The 19,776-nt window shown below is 39.8% G+C and overlaps 1 protein-coding gene across 1 annotated transcript in view; it reads right to left on the bottom strand.

Moving 5' to 3' along the window:
- Positions 1-226: 226 nt before the first annotated feature.
- Positions 227-19,776, bottom strand: part of MGAM2 (maltase-glucoamylase 2 (putative)) — a 91,174-nt gene continuing 71,624 nt past the window's right edge. Inside the window, exons 37-48 of the mRNA XM_027538804.1 lie at positions 19,316-19,449; positions 19,003-19,037; positions 18,782-18,898; positions 17,473-17,621; positions 17,282-17,366; positions 16,492-16,548; positions 15,966-16,090; positions 14,775-14,863; positions 9,893-9,942; positions 4,966-5,139; positions 3,977-4,607; positions 227-3,505 (exon numbers count right to left, since the gene is read on the bottom strand). Of these exons, the coding sequence (XP_027394605.1) occupies positions 1,644-3,505; positions 3,977-4,607; positions 4,966-5,139; positions 9,893-9,942; positions 14,775-14,863; positions 15,966-16,090; positions 16,492-16,548; positions 17,282-17,366; positions 17,473-17,621; positions 18,782-18,898; positions 19,003-19,037; positions 19,316-19,449 (3,508 nt within the window). The 3' untranslated portion in view covers positions 227-1,643. The remainder of the gene's footprint in view (positions 3,506-3,976; positions 4,608-4,965; positions 5,140-9,892; positions 9,943-14,774; positions 14,864-15,965; positions 16,091-16,491; positions 16,549-17,281; positions 17,367-17,472; positions 17,622-18,781; positions 18,899-19,002; positions 19,038-19,315; positions 19,450-19,776) is intronic.

A 19,776-nucleotide genomic window follows, 5' to 3' on the forward strand; every position in this document is an offset into this window, starting at 1 on the left:
CAAGTCCCTTGACACAGTTTAGAATGATGAGTTTTGCTTGGTTTTGTTTTCACACTATGTGTGACCAGGACCTGACAGTGAAGCTGGGACACTGTTGTCCTAGAGAAGTGATTCTCAAACTTCTTGGTCTCAGGATCTCTTTACTTTCAAATTTAGTGAAGACCCTGTGCTTTGTTTGGGTGGATTATATCTCCAAACATTTGCTGCATTAAGAAAAATGGAGTCATTTGTAAAATGTTTTGCGAAATATTTATTTCTTCGTTCATTAAAAATAACAATATATCAAATACATGTTGACATAAATAATATATTTTAATGAAAGACCACTATATTTTCCAAAGCAAAAACAGTTAGTGAGAAGAATGACATTGTTGTATAATTTGTAAATCTGTTTAATGTCTGGCTAAATAGAAGACAGCTGGATTCCTGCATCAGTTTCCGTATTCATCTATTGTGACACCACAGAGCACAGTGTCTGGAAAGTGGCACTGTATATCAATGAGAGGATGAGTGAAAATGTCAGAAACAACAGAGTATTTATGTGAGAAGAGGCTTGACCTTGTAGACCCCAGAAAGAGTTCTGGGGTCTCCCCTGGTTCCCCAAACTACATTTTCAAAATACTGTCCTAGGGTTAAGCCTTCAATAGCACCTAAATGGCAATATTTGGTTATGACCATGAGCCTATGCACAGGGGTGATCTTAGAAAATAATAGACCAGGAATAAATGGTGATTGTGGGTATGAAAGTCCAAGAACATGCTGAAAGTCTTAGCACACTGAAGGAGAGTCTAGATAGTAAAACAAGAAGGGAAAAGCTGGTAAGTAGAAGACAAAGCAAACAAAACTATGAACTCTGATCCCAGGGTAGAGATTGTCTCCCCTATGTCATATCTTTACACACTTATCTCTGTCTGGGTGATTTCTGGTCTGTAGAAGAGTTAGCACTTTGTAAGTTAATTCAACCATTAGAGGGAACAGCAACAATCTAGTATTATCTCATAAATAAGTACTAATAGCATCAGTACTTGGAGAAGAAAGAGTACTCATCAGGAATTATATTACCATTGCTGGCAGCCCCCCTACATACAGAAAAAAAGTAGTCACAGGAGAAGGAGTATTAGTGCAAACGGCAAGAGTTTATGAAGGGTAAGTAGTCATTGTAGAAAAAGCATTACTAGTACTATTGTCCCCAGGTGTTGTAGGGGAAGGATAATTTGTAATCAGAGCATCATTACCAAGGCTGGCAGTTGGAGAAGTGGTTACTGTAGGAGGAGAGGTTACTGTAGCAAAAGTAGTGTTCTTATCATAAATACTTTCAGAGAAACTAGTCACAATAGAAAACTATTGCTAGTAGTATCAGCAGCAGTATCTGTAGGAACACAGTGGTAATGGGTGAGTGTTATTAGTGCTAGTAGCAGTAGTATTTGTTGAAGAATGAGTAGTGGTAATAAGAGAGTAGTACCAGTGCTAGTATCAGTAGTACTTGTGGGAAAGAAGTAGCTGTGATAGGAAGAGTAGCACTAGTTCTAGCAGTAGTAGTATTTGCAGGGAAAGGCACAGTAGAATTAGGAACATTAGTGTTAATAACTTCAATAGCACTTGCTGGGAAAGGCATGATTGTGACAGGAAGAAAACTATTAGTGCTAGACAGTACTGTTTGTAGGGGAAGATACAGTAGTATTAGAGACAGCAGTACTAGTTGAAACTTCAGTACTACTTGTTGGGAAAGGCATGGTTGTGACCGGAAGAGTAACATTAGTGCTATCAATAGTAGTATTTATAGTGGAAGATATAGTGGTATTATTAGAGGCGGTAGTACTAGCTGAAACTTGAGTAGCACTTGTGTATGGCGTGTCTGTGATAGGAAGAGTGATATCAGTGCTATCCATAGAAGCATTTATAGGGGAAGATATAGTGGCATTAGGGAAAGTAGTAGTAGTTGAAACTTCAGCAGTACTTGTTGTATAAGGCATGGTTGTGACTGGAAGAGTAACATTAGTGCTATCAGTAGTAGTATTTATAGGGGAAGATATAGTGGCATTAGGGACAGTAGTACTTGTTGAAACTTGAGAAGCAGTTGTTGTGTATGGCGTGTCCGTGATAGGAAAAGTAATATCAGTGGTACCAGTAGTAGTATTTATAGGGGAAGATATAGTGGCATTAGGGACAGTAGTACTTGTTGAAACTTGAGAAGCAGTTGTTGTGTATGGCGTGTCCGTGATAGGAAGAGTAATATCAGTGGTACCAGTAGTAGTATTTATAGGGGAAGATATAGTGGCATTAGGGACAGTAGTACTTGTTGAAACTTGAGAAGCAGTTGTTGTGTATGGCGTGTCCGTGATAGGAAGAGTAATATCAGTGGTACCAGTAGTAGTATTTATAGGGGAAGATATAGTGGCATTAGGGACAGTAGTACTTGTTGAAACTTGAGAAGCAGTTGTTGTGTATGGCGTGTCCGTGATAGGAAGAGTAATATCAGTGGTACCAGTAGTAGTATTTATAGGGGAAGATATAGTGGCATTAGGGACAGTAGTACTTGTTGAAACTTGAGAAGCAGTTGTTGTGTATGGCGTGTCTGTGATAGGAAGAGTAATATCAGTGGTATCAGTAGTAGTATTTATAGGGGAAGATATAGTGGCATTAGGGACAGTAGTACTTGTTGAAACTTGAGAAGCAGTTGTTGTGTACGGCATGTCCGTGATAGGAAAAGTAATATCAGTGGTACCAGTAGTAGTATTTATAGGGGAAGATATAGTGGCATTAGGGACAGTAGTACTTGTTGAAACTTGAGAAGCAGTTGTTGTGTATGGCATGTCCGTGATAGGAAGAGTAATATCAGTGGTATCAGTAGTAGTATTTATAGGGGAAGATATAGTGGCATTAGGGACAGTAGTACTTGTTGAAACTTGAGAAGCAGTTGTTGTGTATGGCGTGTCCGTGATAGGAAAAGTAATATCAGTGGTACCAGTAGTAGTATTTATAGGGGAAGATATAGTGGCATTAGGGACAGTAGTACTTGTTGAAACTTGAGAAGCAGTTGTTGTGTATGGCGTGTCCGTGATAGGAAGAGTAATATCAGTGGTATCAGTAGTAGTATTTATAGGGGAAGATATAGTGGCATTAGGGACAGTAGTACTTGTTGAAACTTGAGAAGCAGTTGTTGTGTATGGCGTGTCCGTGATAGGAAGAGTAATATCAGTGGTATCAGTAGTAGTATTTATAGGGGAAGATATAGTGGCATTAGGGACAGTAGTACTTGTTGAAACTTGAGAAGCAGTTGTTGTGTATGGCGTGTCCGTGATAGGAAGAGTAATATCAGTGGTATCAGTAGTAGTATTTATAGGGGAAGATATAGTGGCATTAGGGACAGTAGTACTTGTTGAAACTTGAGAAGCAGTTGTTGTGTATGGCGTGTCCGTGATAGGAAGAGTAATATCAGTGGTACCAGTAGTAGTATTTATAGGGGAAGATATAGTGGCATTAGGGACAGTAGTACTTGTTGAAACTTGAGAAGCAGTTGTTGTGTATGGCGTGTCCGTGATAGGAAGAGTAATATCAGTGGTATCAGTAGTAGTATTTATAGGGGAAGATATAGTGGCATTAGGGACAGTAGTACTTGTTGAAACTTGAGAAGCAGTTGTTGTGTATGGCGTGTCCGTGATAGGAAGAGTAATATCAGTGGTATCAGTAGTAGTATTTATAGGGGAAGATATAGTGGCATTAGGGACAGTAGTACTTGTTGAAACTTGAGAAGCAGTTGTTGTGTATGGCGTGTCCGTGATAGGAAAAGTAATATCAGTGGTACCAGTAGTAGTATTTATAGGGGAAGATATAGTGGCATTAGGGACAGTAGTACTAGTTGAAACTTGAGTAGCACTTGTTGTGGATGGCGTGTCTGTGATAGTAAGAGTAATATCAGTGGTATCAGTAGTAGTATTTATAGGGGAAGATACAGTGGCATTAGGGACAGTAGTACTCGAAACTTCAGCAGTAGCTGTTATGTAAGGCATGGTTGTGATTGGAAGAGTAACATTAGTGCTATCAGTAGTAGTATTTATAGGGGAAGATATAGTGGCATTAGGGACAGTAGTACTAGTTAAAACTTGAGTAGCACTTGTTGTGTATGGCGTGTCTGTGATAGGAAGAGTACTATCAGTGCTATCCAGAGTCGTATGTATAGGGGAAGATATAGTGGTATTAGGGACAGTAACACTAGTTGAAACTTCAGTAGCACTTGTCGGGTAATGCATGGTTGTGATGGGAAGAATAACACTAGTGCTATCAGTAGCAGTATTTGTAGGGAAAGATGTACTGGTATTGGGAACGGTAGTACCAGTTGAAACCTCAGTGGCACTTGTTGGAAAAGAAGTGGTTGTCATAGGAAGAGCAGCACTACTGCTATCAGTAGTACTAGTGCTACTTGGAGTAGAAGAACTAGTGGTAACAGAAGTAGCAGCAGTAGTAGAAGTTGTAGGAGGATGTAAAGAACTCATTGGGAAGGTACTCGTCATAGTTGTAGTAGAAACTATAGGACCACCGTGAATCCAAGTAATCTCAGCTAACTTTTCCAGGCTGATAATCTTGTCAGTCAGTTGAATATTTAGTGTCTGCCAGAAAAGAAGAGATGAAGTTGGTATTTTAGAATTTGTTAAATATCACATTCAAGTTAAACCTCACATTACAGTATAACAACTGTGCAATGCAACTTATTAAGACCAATCTAACACACAGCACAGTCTCTTTGGGAAACATATGGAGAGGATTCCATCAGATAATTGAGCATTGATCCCTGGACTCTCCTGAAAGGATCACTAATGTGCACTGTACAATATGAGTCAACATTTATATATGTATATATATAATGTATATAACCTTTCAAGTATATGTAAATATAAAAATAGTGCTAATAACTTTACAGAAAAATAAAATTACTGTATGATATGATAACATTCCTTTAAGACATACCTGATTGTAAGGGTCACTCTTGAAATTCATCACCATGAATTGTTGATTGTCATAGGAGACAGTCACTTGTGTTATATCAGTAGAGTTTATGCCCCAGATTCTAATATATCCAACTTTCAGTGAATTAGTGTCACTCAAATAATTATTATGTATCATTTGGATTTGCAGTACACTCTGCAAAGAATGTATAAAGAGGAAAAGATACATAATACATCCGGTAATAGACTAGATTCTATATTACAATGTTAACAAAAATGCTGGTTTTATTCTTAAATACTTCATGAAGACATACTTCCTGAGTACTTAAGACAATAAATTTGAGGTGCTCAAAACAGGTTTGTGTGTCAACATTATGAAAGTTTTTTTACCTACATTATTACTAATTCTTACAATGATTTTGAAAAGAAAGAATCCCTATGTCTGTTTCTCAGATGAGAAAACTGAGGCTCCAGGAGAGAAAATGAGAAAGTCAAGGTCATATAGCTTAAAGGCATTTATATGGTTGGAATCATGATGAACTTATGTGCATAGCACTGTATGACTTAGCACAGTAAGAATAAACGATTATGGCAACTTGTCCCTAGGCTAAGGATCAGTCATTCAATTCACTCACTCACTCGTGTCCAACTCTTTGCGACCCCATAGACTGTAGCATGCCAGGCTTCCCTGTCCATCACCAACTCTCAGAGCTTGTTAAAATTCATGTCCTTTGAGTCAGTGATGCCATCCAACCATCTCATCCTCTATTGTCCCCTTCTCCTCCTGCCTTCAATCTTTCCTAGCATCAGGGTCTTTTCCAGTGAGTTGGCTCTTGGCATCAGGTGGCCAAAGTATTGGAGCTTCAGTTTGAGATCAGTCCTTTCAATGACTATTCAGGACTGATTTCCTTTAGGATGGACTGGTTTGATCTCCTTGTTGTCCAAGGGACTCCCAAGAGTCTTTTCCAACACCACAATTCAAAAGCATCAATTCTTTGGTGCTCAGCTTTCTTTATAGTCCAATTCTCACATCCATACATGACTACTGGAAAAACCATAGCTCTGACTAGATGGACCTTTGTTGGCAAAGTAATGTCCCTGCTTTTTATATGTTGTCTAGGTTTGTTCTAGCTTTTCTTCCAAGGAGCAAGCATCTTTTAATTTCGTGGCTGCAGTCATCATCTGCAGTGATTTTGGAGCCCAAAAATATAAAGTCTGTCACTGTTTCCATTGTTTCCCCATCCATTTGCCATGAAGTGATGGGACTGGATGGCATGATCTTAGTTTTCTGAATGTTGAGTTTTAAGCCAGCTGTTTCCCTCTCCTCTTTCATTTTCATCAAGAGGCTCTTTAGTTCTTATTCTCTTTCTGCCCTAAGGGTGGTGTCATCTGCATATCTGAGGTTATTGATATTTCCCTCAGCAATCTTGATTCTAGTTTGAGCTTCATCCAGCCCAGCATTTAGCATGATGCACTCTGCACATAAGTTAAATAAGCAGGGTGACAATATACAGCCTTGACATACTCCTTTCGCAATTTGGAACCAGTCTGTTGTTCCATGCCTGGTTCTAACTGTTGCTTCTTTACCTGCATACAGATTTCTCAAGAGGCAGGTCAGGTGGTCTGGTATTCCCAAGTCTTAAAGAATTTTCCCATAGTTTGTTATGATCCACACAGTCAAAGGCTTTAGCATAGACTAAGGATAGTTTGCAACAAATCTAAATTATGAACTATTTTAAGTATCAACACAAGGGTTACAATAATGTGAGTGAAGTCATGAGATGTTGGAAGATTAAAGCCTAAATGAAAATCATCATGCATATTTGTTATGGGTGTTAAAAGAAAAAAAGAATCACCATGGGAATAGGGTTGTCAAGAAAGGACTTGGGAAAGACGTGGAATGTGAGAAGTCCTGGGAGGATGGATAGAGCTGATGAAGACAAAATGAACAGGAAAGGGAATGGGGTGGAGGGAGGCAGAGATACTCCTGACAAAGGCAGAGAACAAAGGCACTGAGTTCACAGCCTCCTGTAGCTGGCACTAAGCAGAGAAATTACTGGTTAAGTACATAAGATGATGACTTGACGCAATCAGTTAAGGAGACAGCTGCAGTAGAGTGAAACGATAAACTCCTAGACTCTGATAGCAACAGTAGAAAGAAAATGATGTTCAGTTGGCATTATGGAGAATTAACCAGACTTTTGTGACTGATTGAGCAACAAGAATCAAGAGAAAATTAAGAAAAAGGAATATAACATGAAGTAAATGGGTGTTTTGGAGCTAACTCTTATGATTTGGGAGAGCCTATTTTTAAGTTGTCTGGGATTTTGCAAGCCAGTCGATAGCTTGAAATTGACTAACGTGATGGGAGATTTCACACACAGAAATTAACAAATGCTGCAAACAGCCACCAACCCCCATAACCTCATACCAGCCAGAACACCACTGATAAAAATTACTCCCAGGGGAAGCTCTCTTTCATGTCAAAGCATTGATCCTTAGGAAAAACTGCATCAAACATCGCATAGAAATAAGAATCCATTTATCACTACCTTGGAATAACAGAAGAATGGAATTTTAGCATTAGAAGATATTAATATTTATGAGAAACCTAATATGTTATAATCAAGAAATAGGAGAACTATCTTCCCTAGCTTGAATAACTATTTAGCAGTAGGAAGAGAACTAAAATCCAGGACCTCTAGATGAACAGCTTCATTAAAAAGCAATATTTTCAGAGGAAAATGATATAATCTTCAATTCTTTTCTTAAACTAAGAACAGAGAAGTTACATGCTTAATTAGTATACAAAGTCTTGTATTTTGTTTCAGAAGGGCAAACGCAGGATGTCAACACCATGACCCAATAACAATGTCTATGAAGATAATTTGATACATGTGTTTAAAAAAATACATGCTGCTGCTGCTGCTAAGTCACTTCAGTCATGTCTGACTCTGTGCGACCCCATGGACGGCAGCCCACCAGGCTCCCCCGTCCCTGGGATTCTCCAGGCAAGAACACTGGAGTGGGTTGCCATTTCCTTCTCCAGTGCATGAAAGTGAAAAGTGAAAGTGAAGTCGCTCAGTCGTGTCTGACTCTAGTGACCCCATGGACTGCAGCCCACCAGGCTCCCCTGTCCATGGGATTTTCCAGGCAAAAGTACTGGAGTGGGGTGCCATCGCCTTCATAGTGTGATGCCATAACAGTAAGAAAACAGTTTAGCTAAAAGGAGCTAAGAGTTAGGTAATGAACTAAATAAGTATTTATTGTTGCATACCGCTAAGGTTTTGAGTTTTTTGTTTTGTTTTGTTTTGGAATAGAAAGTCCATGCTGTCTTATAGACTATAATGCAAACCACATATGTAATTTAACAAGAGAAAAAGGAAAAAATGCTTTGATGATGTTTTCTTTAACCCAATATATCCAAAATAGTGGGCTTCCCTGGTGGCTCAGATGGTAAAGAATATGCCTGTAATGAGGGAGACCCAGGTATGATCCCTGGGTCAGGAAGATTCCCTGGAGGAGGGAATGGTTACGCATTCCAGTATTATTGCCTGGGAAATCCCATGGACAGAGGAGCCTGGCAAGCTACAGTCCATGGTGTCACAAAGATTCGGACATGACTGAGTGACTAACACACATTTAAAGTATTATTATTTAACATACATTTAACATAAAATATTAATGTGATATTTTATAATCTTTTTAAATATTTAAAATTAAGGTAGCCATATTTCAAATGCTTGATTGCCACATGAGGCTAGTGACTATCATTGCATACTAGAGTGCAGCTCTAAGATAATCTCTCAATCCTGGGACCACGCTTTAAGAGAAATCTAGACTAATTGTAGTCCAAAGAGAATAAGCTAATATGGAAACCAGTGTAGGCACAAAACAGAGGAAGTATGAAGTTAGCCTGGAGATATATAATTCCAAGAAGACAGAAGGAATATGTGACAGATATCTTCAAACACTTGAAGCACTGTTATGTAGAAAAAACACAATAGATTTATGTTGTACTATTCCTTAATTAAGTCCACAAGTAAAAATTAGAGAGAAGCAGATTATAGGTTTGATAGAGAATGATCCTCCTACTCTAATTAAGACTATATGGATTTTCCATGGAATCATTTAACATGCCTAGTAGATTGATTGTATTATGACCTCCAGTGATTTGTCCCTCCCTGTCTGTACTCTTTTCCATGCAGTTATGCAATGACCTCCCTCTCTGGATGGGGCATTGTATCCAACCTCTGTGGGGGTTAGCCATATGACTTTGCCTATTGACAACTTAATAGAAATGGAGATTTCAGAAAGCCCTCACTCACATAGGCTTTTCCACCTCTATTTTTGCCCTCTTGCATAATCATGGAAATGTCATGCCCAGACCTGCCTGTAAAACCATCTTATATCATCCAAGAGCAGCTGACCTCCAACACGTGACCGCCCCCTCCAGATATGTGATCACCGGATCAAATTGACATTCCCATGACTGATTGTAGATGAATGTGAGCCAGCCAAGATCAGCCAAGCCCAGCTTAGATCACCTAAGCACTGCAAAGTTATAAGCTAAATAAGCATTAATTACTACATGCTGCTGAAGTTATGAGGTTGTTTTTTATGCACCATTTTTGTGCAACAGATAGCCATCTAGGATTTATCCTTCAAATTTTTATCAGCCAGAAAGTGTCTCACTTCCTATAAATATGTCATATATTCAAGGACTCATTTTTTTCCCCATTAAAAAAATGAATAACAATTTTTTAATAGAGTGATGGTATACTGGGCAATTGTCAAAATAAGAACTGTTTCTCCCTTATTTTAATGTCAGTAGATCTGATTTATAAATGTAAAGGCAGGAAGATGTGGGATATGTTACGGTTCACTGATTACATTTACTCTGTAGCTAACTGGGAAAGGATTTATAAAATTCAATAAAACTGTCTTACCTGAGCTGCTGTAAAGTTTACCAAGAAATAGTTTCCATTTTCAAAGGTATCTGCAAGCAAGAAAAAAAGAATAAGCAACTGCTCATTGTTTCAACAATAACAGATAATCTTTCATGCAGTCAGAAAATATTTCATTGGGATCACAAGTACTGATCCATAAATCATGACCTCTGTAGAGCAGCACTAAAGATAGTAGTTGAGGGAATATTTTGCCCCAGGTTAGTGTGGGGATGTACTTGTGGAAGAGGGTATTTTTGAGGTGAGCATCAGGAGATTGCAAATACAAGAGAATCTGGATTAATAGACACCATAGGTGAAAAAGCATGGAGGCTACTGATTGCAACAGCAAAGAATCTGCCTGCAGTACAGGAGACCTGGCTTTGATCCCTGGGTAAGGAAGATCCCCTGGGGAAGGGAATGGCTACCCACTCCCCAGAATTCTTGCCTGGAGAATTCTGCGGACAGAGGAGCTTGGCAGGCTACAGTCCATGCAGTCACAAAGAGTGGGACACGACTGAGCAACTAACACACAGCAAGCACATAGCCATGAGAATTCACATGGCTGTGATGATAAAGGCTTAGAGTTGGGGAGATTGGTTAGGAATTTGTGCTCTCAAGTGAAATTGACATAGATTCAAATTTCCACTTTTGTATTATTGTGAAAACTCTGGCAAATTACTTAACATTTCATCATCTGTAGACTGGAGATGCTAATAATACCCGGCTCAAGGCAATGAGGTCTACAACATGCCACTTGTGTTGATAAGTGCTCAAAATTTGTTGTTTACAATCATCATCAAAGTCATCATCATCTCTACCTTCCTAGTTCCTCTCTCCCTACTCTTAGCTCATCCTTCCGCAGTGTTCCAGATCCTAAGGCCTCCGGCCTCAGCTTGTTACATCTGTGTGTTCAACTCATAATTCAACCGTATATCCACCACTCTTCAGCTCCTGTGTTTCTTTTGTTTTCCCCCACTGAATCTAGTCCTTTCAAAATCACCAGTGATAAAGTATATTAAATTTCAATATCTCATCATGATGTTCAAGATTTTTAGCCTCTTTAGTTGATATCTGCTTTACTCATTTTCCTTATGTGGCTAAACGCCTGTTTCGTAAAAGTCCGTTTCATTTCGTGTTTTATTCTTGGCCCTAGTCAACATTTCATCCCTAATCAATATGCCAACATAGTCTCTCCCTGAACCCAATAATAGTCTTTGTTTTTTAAATTAACTCCACTCTTGTGGAAATGAACACTTGTAAACCCGTATTTTAAAACTGAACTTTGGCTAGAAAGTGAGCATAAGAAAACACCATAGCCTATTTTAGCAGTTTTAATATAAAATTTTTAAAGAATGAGATTCTGTTCATATAAGCTATTTAAGATTAACTTTGAGCTAACTATTGAATCTCCTTAAATCTAAGTAAATTTTTAAAAATAATTACAAACAGTTAAGAGAAAAATTAAATTAAATCTATACTTGTATCTTCATATCTTAAATTTTAATTTCTAGGGCTGGCAAAAAAGGGAAAAGTGCTTCTGCATAGACCTTAAACAGTGTAAAAAGTTTAAAACTTGCTGGGAGTATTAATTTTTAACTTTAGGGCTAGAATATATTTGTTGTAGGAACCTAAAGCTTTATTGGAGAAGGACGTGGCAACCCACTCCAGTATTCTTGCCCGGGAAATCCCATGGACAGAGGAGCCTGGCGGGCTACAGCCCATAGAGTCACAAAAAGTGTCAGACGTGACTTAGCGACTAAACAACAACAAAGTTTTATATAAAATTGTTTTTTCCCTCCTATTTTGGAAACATATTGCTCATAGTGAGCTGATTTTACATACTAACTTTGGTGCTATAAACCCAATATGATATTAATCATCTAGTCTTAATCAGCTCAAGCGGTATAAAAGGATTCTTGTTGTTTAGTTGCTAAGTCATGTCCGACTCTTTTGCAACCTCGTGGATGGTAGCCTGCCAGGCTCTTCTGTCCACGGGATTTTCCAGGCAAGAATTCTAGAGTGGGTTGCCATGTCCTTCCCAATCCAGGAATCAAGCCCGTGTCTCCTGCACCGGCAGGAGGATTATTTACCACTGAGCCATCAGGGAAGCTGGAAAGGATTCCAGATTCACTTAAAACATTGGTTCTCAACCAGCAGCAATTCTGATGGTGAAACATGTAGCAGTTATCTAGAGACCCATTGGTTGTTACATTTTGGAGTTGGAAACAGTGTTTTAGCATCTAGTGGGTAAAGGGTGGGGGTGTATCAGATCAGATCAGATCAGTCCCTCAATCACTCAGTCGTGTCCGACTCTTCGCGACCCCATGAATCGCAGCATGCCAGGCCTCCCTGTCCATCACCAACTCCCAGAGTTCACTCAGACTCACGTCCATCGAGTCAGTGATGCCATCCAGCCATCTCATCCTCTGTCATCCCCTTCTCCTCCTGCCCCCAATCCCTCCCAGCATCAGAGTCTTTTCCAATGAGTCAACTCTTCGCATGAGGTGGCCAAAGTACTGAAGTTTCAGCGTTAGCATCATTCCTTCCAAAGAAGTCCCAGGGCTGATCTCCTTTCAGAATGGACTGGTTGGATCTCCTTGCAGTCCAAGGGACTCTCAAGAGTCTTCTCCAACACCACAGTTCAAAAGCATCAATTCTTCGGCACTCAGCCTTCTTCACAGTCCAACTCTCACATCCATACATGACCACAGGAAAAACCATAGCCTTGACTAGACGAACCTTTGTTGGCAAAGTAATGTCTCTGCTTTTGAATATGCTATGGCAGGTTATAGGTAATAGTAAAAGATATGAAACAACTAATATGTTTATCAGTAAGTAAATGGATAAATTGTGGTACTCCCACAAGGTGATTATTCAGGAGTCAAAAGTAATGAACTCTTATATGCAATAAAATGGATGAATCCTTAAAAATATTTTGCTAGGTGGGAGAGGCTAAACACAAAGAGGACATACTGTGGGATTCTATTTACACAAAACCTAGAAAAGACAAATCTAATTCGTAACGTCAGAAAGAAGATCAGCGGTTGTCAGAGACTGGAAATATAAACTGGGAGTGGGGGGCAGTTTTCTGGAAAGAAGTAGAAGGGCTTTGTGTTTACAAAAATATTCTACATATTTATTGTGATAGTAGCAAACCACAATTGTATACATTTGTCAAAACATGTATTAATAGAACTGTAAAATGGATACGCTGTATGTAGGTGTATCAAGTTAATTAGAAAGCAATAATTTTACTTTTAGGAATCTACCCTATGGAACTAATCTGAACTACAAACAAATGTTAATATTCAATTCTGTTATTTTATAACAATAAAAACTGAAAACATCCTGCACAGGGAATAACTACAGAAAGATAAATTATGGAATATCCTTTCAATGCAATGTGATAATCATAAGGTGTGATATTGATAAGGTATATAAAATAATATCTAGACATATTTGTGTCATTATTTTTAAGTGCAAAGAAACAGGATTCACAAATTAAATATGGCAACCCACTCTAGTACTCCTGCCTGTAAAATCCTATGAATGGAGGATCCTGATAGGCTACAGTCCACAGGGTCGCAAAGAGTTGGACACGACTGACCGACTTCACTTCACTTCACTTCACTTCATGTTTTCAACCAGAGGAGGAAATGACAACCCACCCCAGAATTAATGCCTGGAGAATCCCATGGACTGAGGAGTTATGGTCCATAGGGTTGCAAAGAGTTGGATATGACTGAAGTGACTGAGCATGCATAGTTTCAGCGTTATTGAAAGTTAACCATTATTTTAAGTAAAATGAAAGCAAAAGGTGCTACTGCAAAAATATTAACTGGTTTTAATTTTTTTCTAATTTTTAATCTCTAAAATGTTTTCTTTAATGATAATATGTTTATCCTTGTAATGAATAAAATCAAAAGGAGGAAACCTTTAGAAATATTTTACTTTTGTAAATAAAGAAAAAATGTTTTACTTTATTGAAAAAAAAAAAACTATAAATTCAGTAACTGCTACCTGTTACAAGATTAGAATGTTCTGGTCCACAGTAATAAAGTATTGGAAAACAGACATCAGTTGGTGAGAGATTGTAAATCTACAACAATGCCTGAGGAAGAGGGTATTCCAGTTATAGTGGCAAGCACCAATTATCTAAGATAGAACTATTGTGTTCCTAGACTGGGAAGAAAAAGTACACAAAGCAATATTTCATTGACATAATTATTCTTTTGACAACTTTAATTCCCAAATTCTGAGACACTAAGAAATTTTCTAAGCTCTAATATGTTTCCTGAGTGGGCCTGTGTTAAAAAAGTGTTAGTCACTCAGTCATGTCTGTCTCTTTGAGACCCTGGACTGTAGCCTGCCAGGCTCCTCTGTCTATGGGATTTCCCAGGCAAGGATACTAGAGAAGGGTTGCCATTTCCTTCTCCAGGGGGTCTTCCCAACCAAGGGATCAAACCCAGTCTCGTGCATTGCAGGTAGATTCTTTACTGTTTGAGCCACCACTTTGGAGGCAAAGGGTGCCTGGTTCTAGATGTTTGGCCCAAACAGAGGCAGATCTATGAGAGTGGATGGTCAGCTTGATATTTGCAGTAACACTCTTATCAGAGCAAGAAAGTTATAGGGAGATTAAGTCCCCCAGCTGAATCTATAATATCAAATTTATGATCTTACAAAGCTGGGGACCCTATACCCTTCTATTACAATTACAGCATAATATATATGAGAAACAAAAGTTGCAAAAATCCTCCCAACACCACCGCTTTATTAATAGTAGTAATAGAAACAGGTTTTCAGTTCATGCCAATTATATCCTGAGCCTCCATGTATGGCTTTCCTGAATGCTGTATGTGGACCCAGGAAAGTTCCTACTCACCAATGCTTTGTCCATCATCCCAGAACAGCTGACCTTCAGCTCTCCCATTATCATCCAAAGCAACAATCAATCCCATATATTTCTGTCGGCTATTAAAAGAAAAGTTATTTTTCTATAGACTGCAGGTTGTAAGGATGAAGACAGCTTCTTTTGAAAATTTATAGTCATCCAGAAAAAAAGTAAATGCATTAAAAATACACCTAAAATTCTAAAAACAGATGAGATCAAATAAAATATATTTAAAAGCTAACAGAATAAAAAAATAAATAAATAAAAGCTAACAGAATAAAATGTTTATATTTTAATGAAACATTCAATACAACTTTAATCTCCAAAAATCAAATACATACATGTTACTTACATACATATTATAAGTAATATAAGAAGCTTCTCCCCCCACAGAAAAACAATCATTTAGTAGCTTCCAGATTGCTGTAGAAAACAATGCAGTGTACTTCTCCTGCATTCACAACTTTCCATGGCCTGATACTAACCAGCTTGATTTTTATTTACTTTATCTCCTTTATCAGTGCTCCAGTTAAACTCAGCATGAATGGTTTACTGTCCTCCAAATTAAGCTCATTTTTCACCTTTAGTTCTTTAATCCTCCCAGTATATCCCTTTCTCTTGTTTTCATACATTCAAATTCTATTATTCAAGACTCAGCCCAGAGCTGAAACCATGATTTTTTATAGCACAAGAGTGAAAGCTAACTTCCCTCTTTGAGTGGTTACTACTCTTGTTATGTACGTCTCCCTTGACATAACATGTTCTATTTTGTGTAGTGTGTATGTGTGTGTGTGTGTGTGTGTGTGTATAATTTCTCTTGAGTTCACCAAAGTAGACCTCAGGGTAAGTACTAAAACTCTGGGTAGACATCACAAATCAAAGAGCTCACTCCTATTCCCGAATTTTTAAATACTGTGGAGAAAGGTACATGATGCTACCCTCGGGAAAACATACCTTAAACCTTTGACACAGAAGCTCTGTAGTTTCTGTAACAGATAAAAGTTCTCCCCAAGACTGACTTCATGAACTCATTCTCCCCCAGATCCCTCTTGGAAGGTACTCTCAGAATCAGATTAATGACACTGTCCATATTTAGTTTATCCTCCGTTGAGGGGGGGCCACTTCCTAAAAGGCTGCCTCATTATGGGAAAGTGAGGCCAACAAACACCACCTCTCCCTTACCTGGAGTAAGTGTTCATCGCAGGTTCTTGCCAAGGCAGGATGTAGCCTCCTCTGATATGAAGGTTGATATGGTCCAGGGGAGCCTCCAGGACTTTCCACTCACCTGTTGATTCATTGCCAGATCCCTAGAAGGGAGAAAATAGGCAAGGAATGATGACCAGAAAAATAGATGAAATCAGTGCCTGCTTTATCACAAATCCTTCCTTTCCAAGAAAATCAGCAAAATACTGCAAATCGAAGCAGGAAATCTCTGGTTTTCAGCTTTGCTAAAACCTCTAAAAATCTAGCCTTTTTCTCTAGAGTCCAGAAAAGGTAGGTGGTTGGGGAGGAGTCAATGTAACGTAGGCATCAGATTTTCTACTATTTATGGTTTTATGGATACTTTTATTTAAGCAAACTTTGCATGGCTGAAAGACTGAAACTTACTGCCTTAGAAAATATGTGCTTGGAAGTCAGGAGAAAGTTCCAGGCCCCTCTCTCTGCCTGCAGGGACCAACCCAGGTCCAGAAACAACATTAGTTCTTACCGTGCTGTAGTCATACCAACGGGCTCTGGGAAAGTAAGCCTGGACCTGAAAAGTGTTCTGAAACACAAAATCAACATGTCGTTACGAATATGCCAATAATTTACTTTTAATTTTTAAAAATATCTCTGTAGAAATAAGATTAAAAAGGGAACTTGATTAATGACTTTAAGAGTTGGAAAGGTTTTATTGAGAAAGATCCTAGGAAATTCTTCTTTAAACACAAAGAAACATAACATTTATGAAAAGGTAGATTATGCAAGGATGCAACATGACAAGACACCAAAATGAGAATCCTTTTGTGGGGGTAAATTTTCCATTAATGGAGATCTTGAAAAACAATCAAGATCTCCCTTAGACGTTCTAGAAATGCATTTGCCTGAAAACAGTGAGCTGGATAAGACAACCTGTAGGGCTACCCTTGTGGCTCAGGGATAAGGAATCCAATCCACCTGACAATGCAGGAGACACCGGTTCAATGCCTGGTCAGGGAAGATCCCACTTGCCACTAAGCACAGAGGAACTCAGTCTGTGCGCCACAGCTACTGAGCCCGTGCTCTGCAGCCCAGCTACTAAGCCCACGTGTCCTAAAGCCCGTGCTCCACAAGAGAGGCCAGCACAATGAGAAACCCTCACAGCACAGCTGGAGAGTGGGCACCGCTCACAACTAGAGAAAAGCCCACATAACAACAATGACCTAGCACAGCCAAAAAAACCCACAAAGATCATAAAACGCCCTTCCTGTCCTTTAGATGATATGATTGGAGGGTATCTGAGCCAGTGGAAAACTCACATTTTCCAGCACGGGGCTAATTAAGACGGCAGGGCCCAGCATGAATTGATGGTCTATATCCCATGTTGTGCGCTCCTCTGTAAACCTTAAAGGAAAAATGTGAAAAGTACGCCTGTATTGTTATGACGGTTGCAGAGGGTTATTCCCAAGACATCCCAGACTTGTCACTTGGGGAAGCCAGCTCTACTCACTCATGGAGAAGGGGTCGGACCACAGTGCTGCCCTCAGCGTGAGCCTTATGCATCAGAGTATAGAGGTAAGGCAGCAGAGTATATCTGGTCTGGAGGACTTTTCTTGAGAACATCTCAAAGGCTGAGTCCCAGGCCACAGGATCTTGTCTCTAAAAGGGTAAAGGAGCAGGTGGAAGGTTACCTCCTCCTTCCTAGCAGTATGAGAAAAGGACCAGCACACACATATGGGCTTTCCTGGTGGCTCAGTGGTGAAGAATCCCCCTGCCAATACAGGAGACATGAGTTTGATTGCTAATCTGGGAGTAACCCCTGGAGAAGGAAATGGCAACTTACTCCAGTATTCTTGCCTGGGAAATCCCATGGACAGAGAAGCCTGGCAGGCTACAGTCTATGGGGTCATAAAGAGTCGGATTTAGTGACTAAGCATGCACTCACAGGCACATATCCCATATGTAGGTTACACATCCTTTTTCCTCTAACTTCTAGCTTCCTCTTTCCCTCCATCTGCCATCTTTATAAACTGGAGTTTCTTGCTTCCTTTTTTTTTTCATGAACCCTTCAGGATGGGGTCTAGCCTTGGCCCTGCACATGTGTAGAGAGAAATGGGTCTCCATGCAGCACTGACATAACTCAGTGAGATTTAAGTAAAATACAAACCCATCATTTCTAAAAGCAAAGGGAGCCTCTTTTTATTTCGGTTCCATAGGGAGCCATAAACATTTCTCCTCATAGGCATTAATAACCCAAGAGATGGGAACAAGTATATTCTTGAAAAATGGTTGGTACTCTGGGCTTTTGAACTCTGTGGATTTTCTAAGCAATGGAGTTGCTGGTGATTTTATAATTTTTCATCATACAAATAAGTACGATGTTCTTGAGCGTTAAGAAGAAGTGGTGGGGTTTCCCTGATGGTTCAGCGGTAAAGAATCTACATGCCAGTTTGGGAGACACAAGTTCAATCCCTGATCTGGGAAGATCCCATATGCTGCAGAGCATCTATGCCGGTGCACCACAGCTATTGAGCCCGTGCTCGAGAGCCCGGGAGCCAAAACTTCACAGGCCAAGCTGCTGCACCCACTAACGCCCACAAGCCCTAGAGCCCGTGCTCCACAACAACAGAAGCCACCGCAATGAGAAGCCTGCACATGGCAACTAGAGACTAGGCCCTCCTCGCCGCAACTAGAGGAAAAGTCCACATGGCAATGAGGGCCCAGTACAGCCAAAAATAAACAAATACACAAATAAAATTATAAGAGGAAGTTGTGATGTGAGGACACGAAACACCCACACCGTAACCTGCTTCCCTCACCCTGGTCCCGAATGTGTTGTGGTTCCTGGAAAATGGATAAAACGCCCCCAGCTGCATCCAGCGAACACACATCTCATACTCAGCATCTCCAAAGAATCCACAGATGTCTGCTCCTGTCTGAGAAGATGCAAAATCAGAGCATATTTTAGGTGGGACTTTGTGGGTTTCAGACACACTGAAATCTGAACTAGGGGATTCATCATAGCCTCAGTAGGACTTACATAAGAGATTCCAAAGAGACTGAATTCCATCATGCCTGTAGGGAGAAGATACAGCTGCATTGGACACAGGAGAGCAGACCGTGGGAAGGGTAGGTTTGACCTGTCTCTTCTGTTCCACATTTGGAAGCTCTGAGCCGCTCGTGGTGAAAACGTCAAAAGACGGGTGTGCATTAAAACTCACACACACACAGAGCACTCAGCTCCTGTGGCTTTCACTGACCGCATGGACGATGATTAGACATGACCAACCCCGCTGAAGAGCACTCCAGTCCCCTCCCCACCTGGAGAGGCCCCAGGATGAGAGCCCACACACCAATGATTGACTTCTTCAGCTGGTCCCACGCGGCCCTGTTGTCACCCAGCCAGTGTCCTCCCCAGCGGCCAGAAGAGGGGAAAGTGGAGCGAGTGATGACGATCCCTCGCTGTCCCGTCACCTCCTGCACAGCTCTGCTCAGAGAGGGACAAGGGGGTGAGCTGAGGGTGAATTTGAGGCTGGACAGTTGAGGAACTTTAGCATAAACAGTAGCTGCAGCCTGGAGTGTAAGGCAGCAGAGCGCTGCTCCATTTTGAACCAGAAAGCATCTGCTATTTAAGTAATGCTGAGTCCCAATCAATTTCCCAGCAGAACAACTGCAGATAGAGCGTCAACTAAAATATGGATTTCTTTTTCTTTTAAAAAAATTTTTTAATTAAAAAATGTTATCTTATTTTGGAATATAGTTGATTAACAATATGTGGATTTCTTTTCTTTAAAAAAATTAATTAGCTGTCTAT

The sequence above is a fragment of the Bos indicus x Bos taurus genome, chromosome 4, assembly GCF_003369695.1.
Source record: "Bos indicus x Bos taurus breed Angus x Brahman F1 hybrid chromosome 4, Bos_hybrid_MaternalHap_v2.0, whole genome shotgun sequence".
NCBI lineage: Eukaryota > Metazoa > Chordata > Mammalia > Artiodactyla > Bovidae > Bos > Bos indicus x Bos taurus.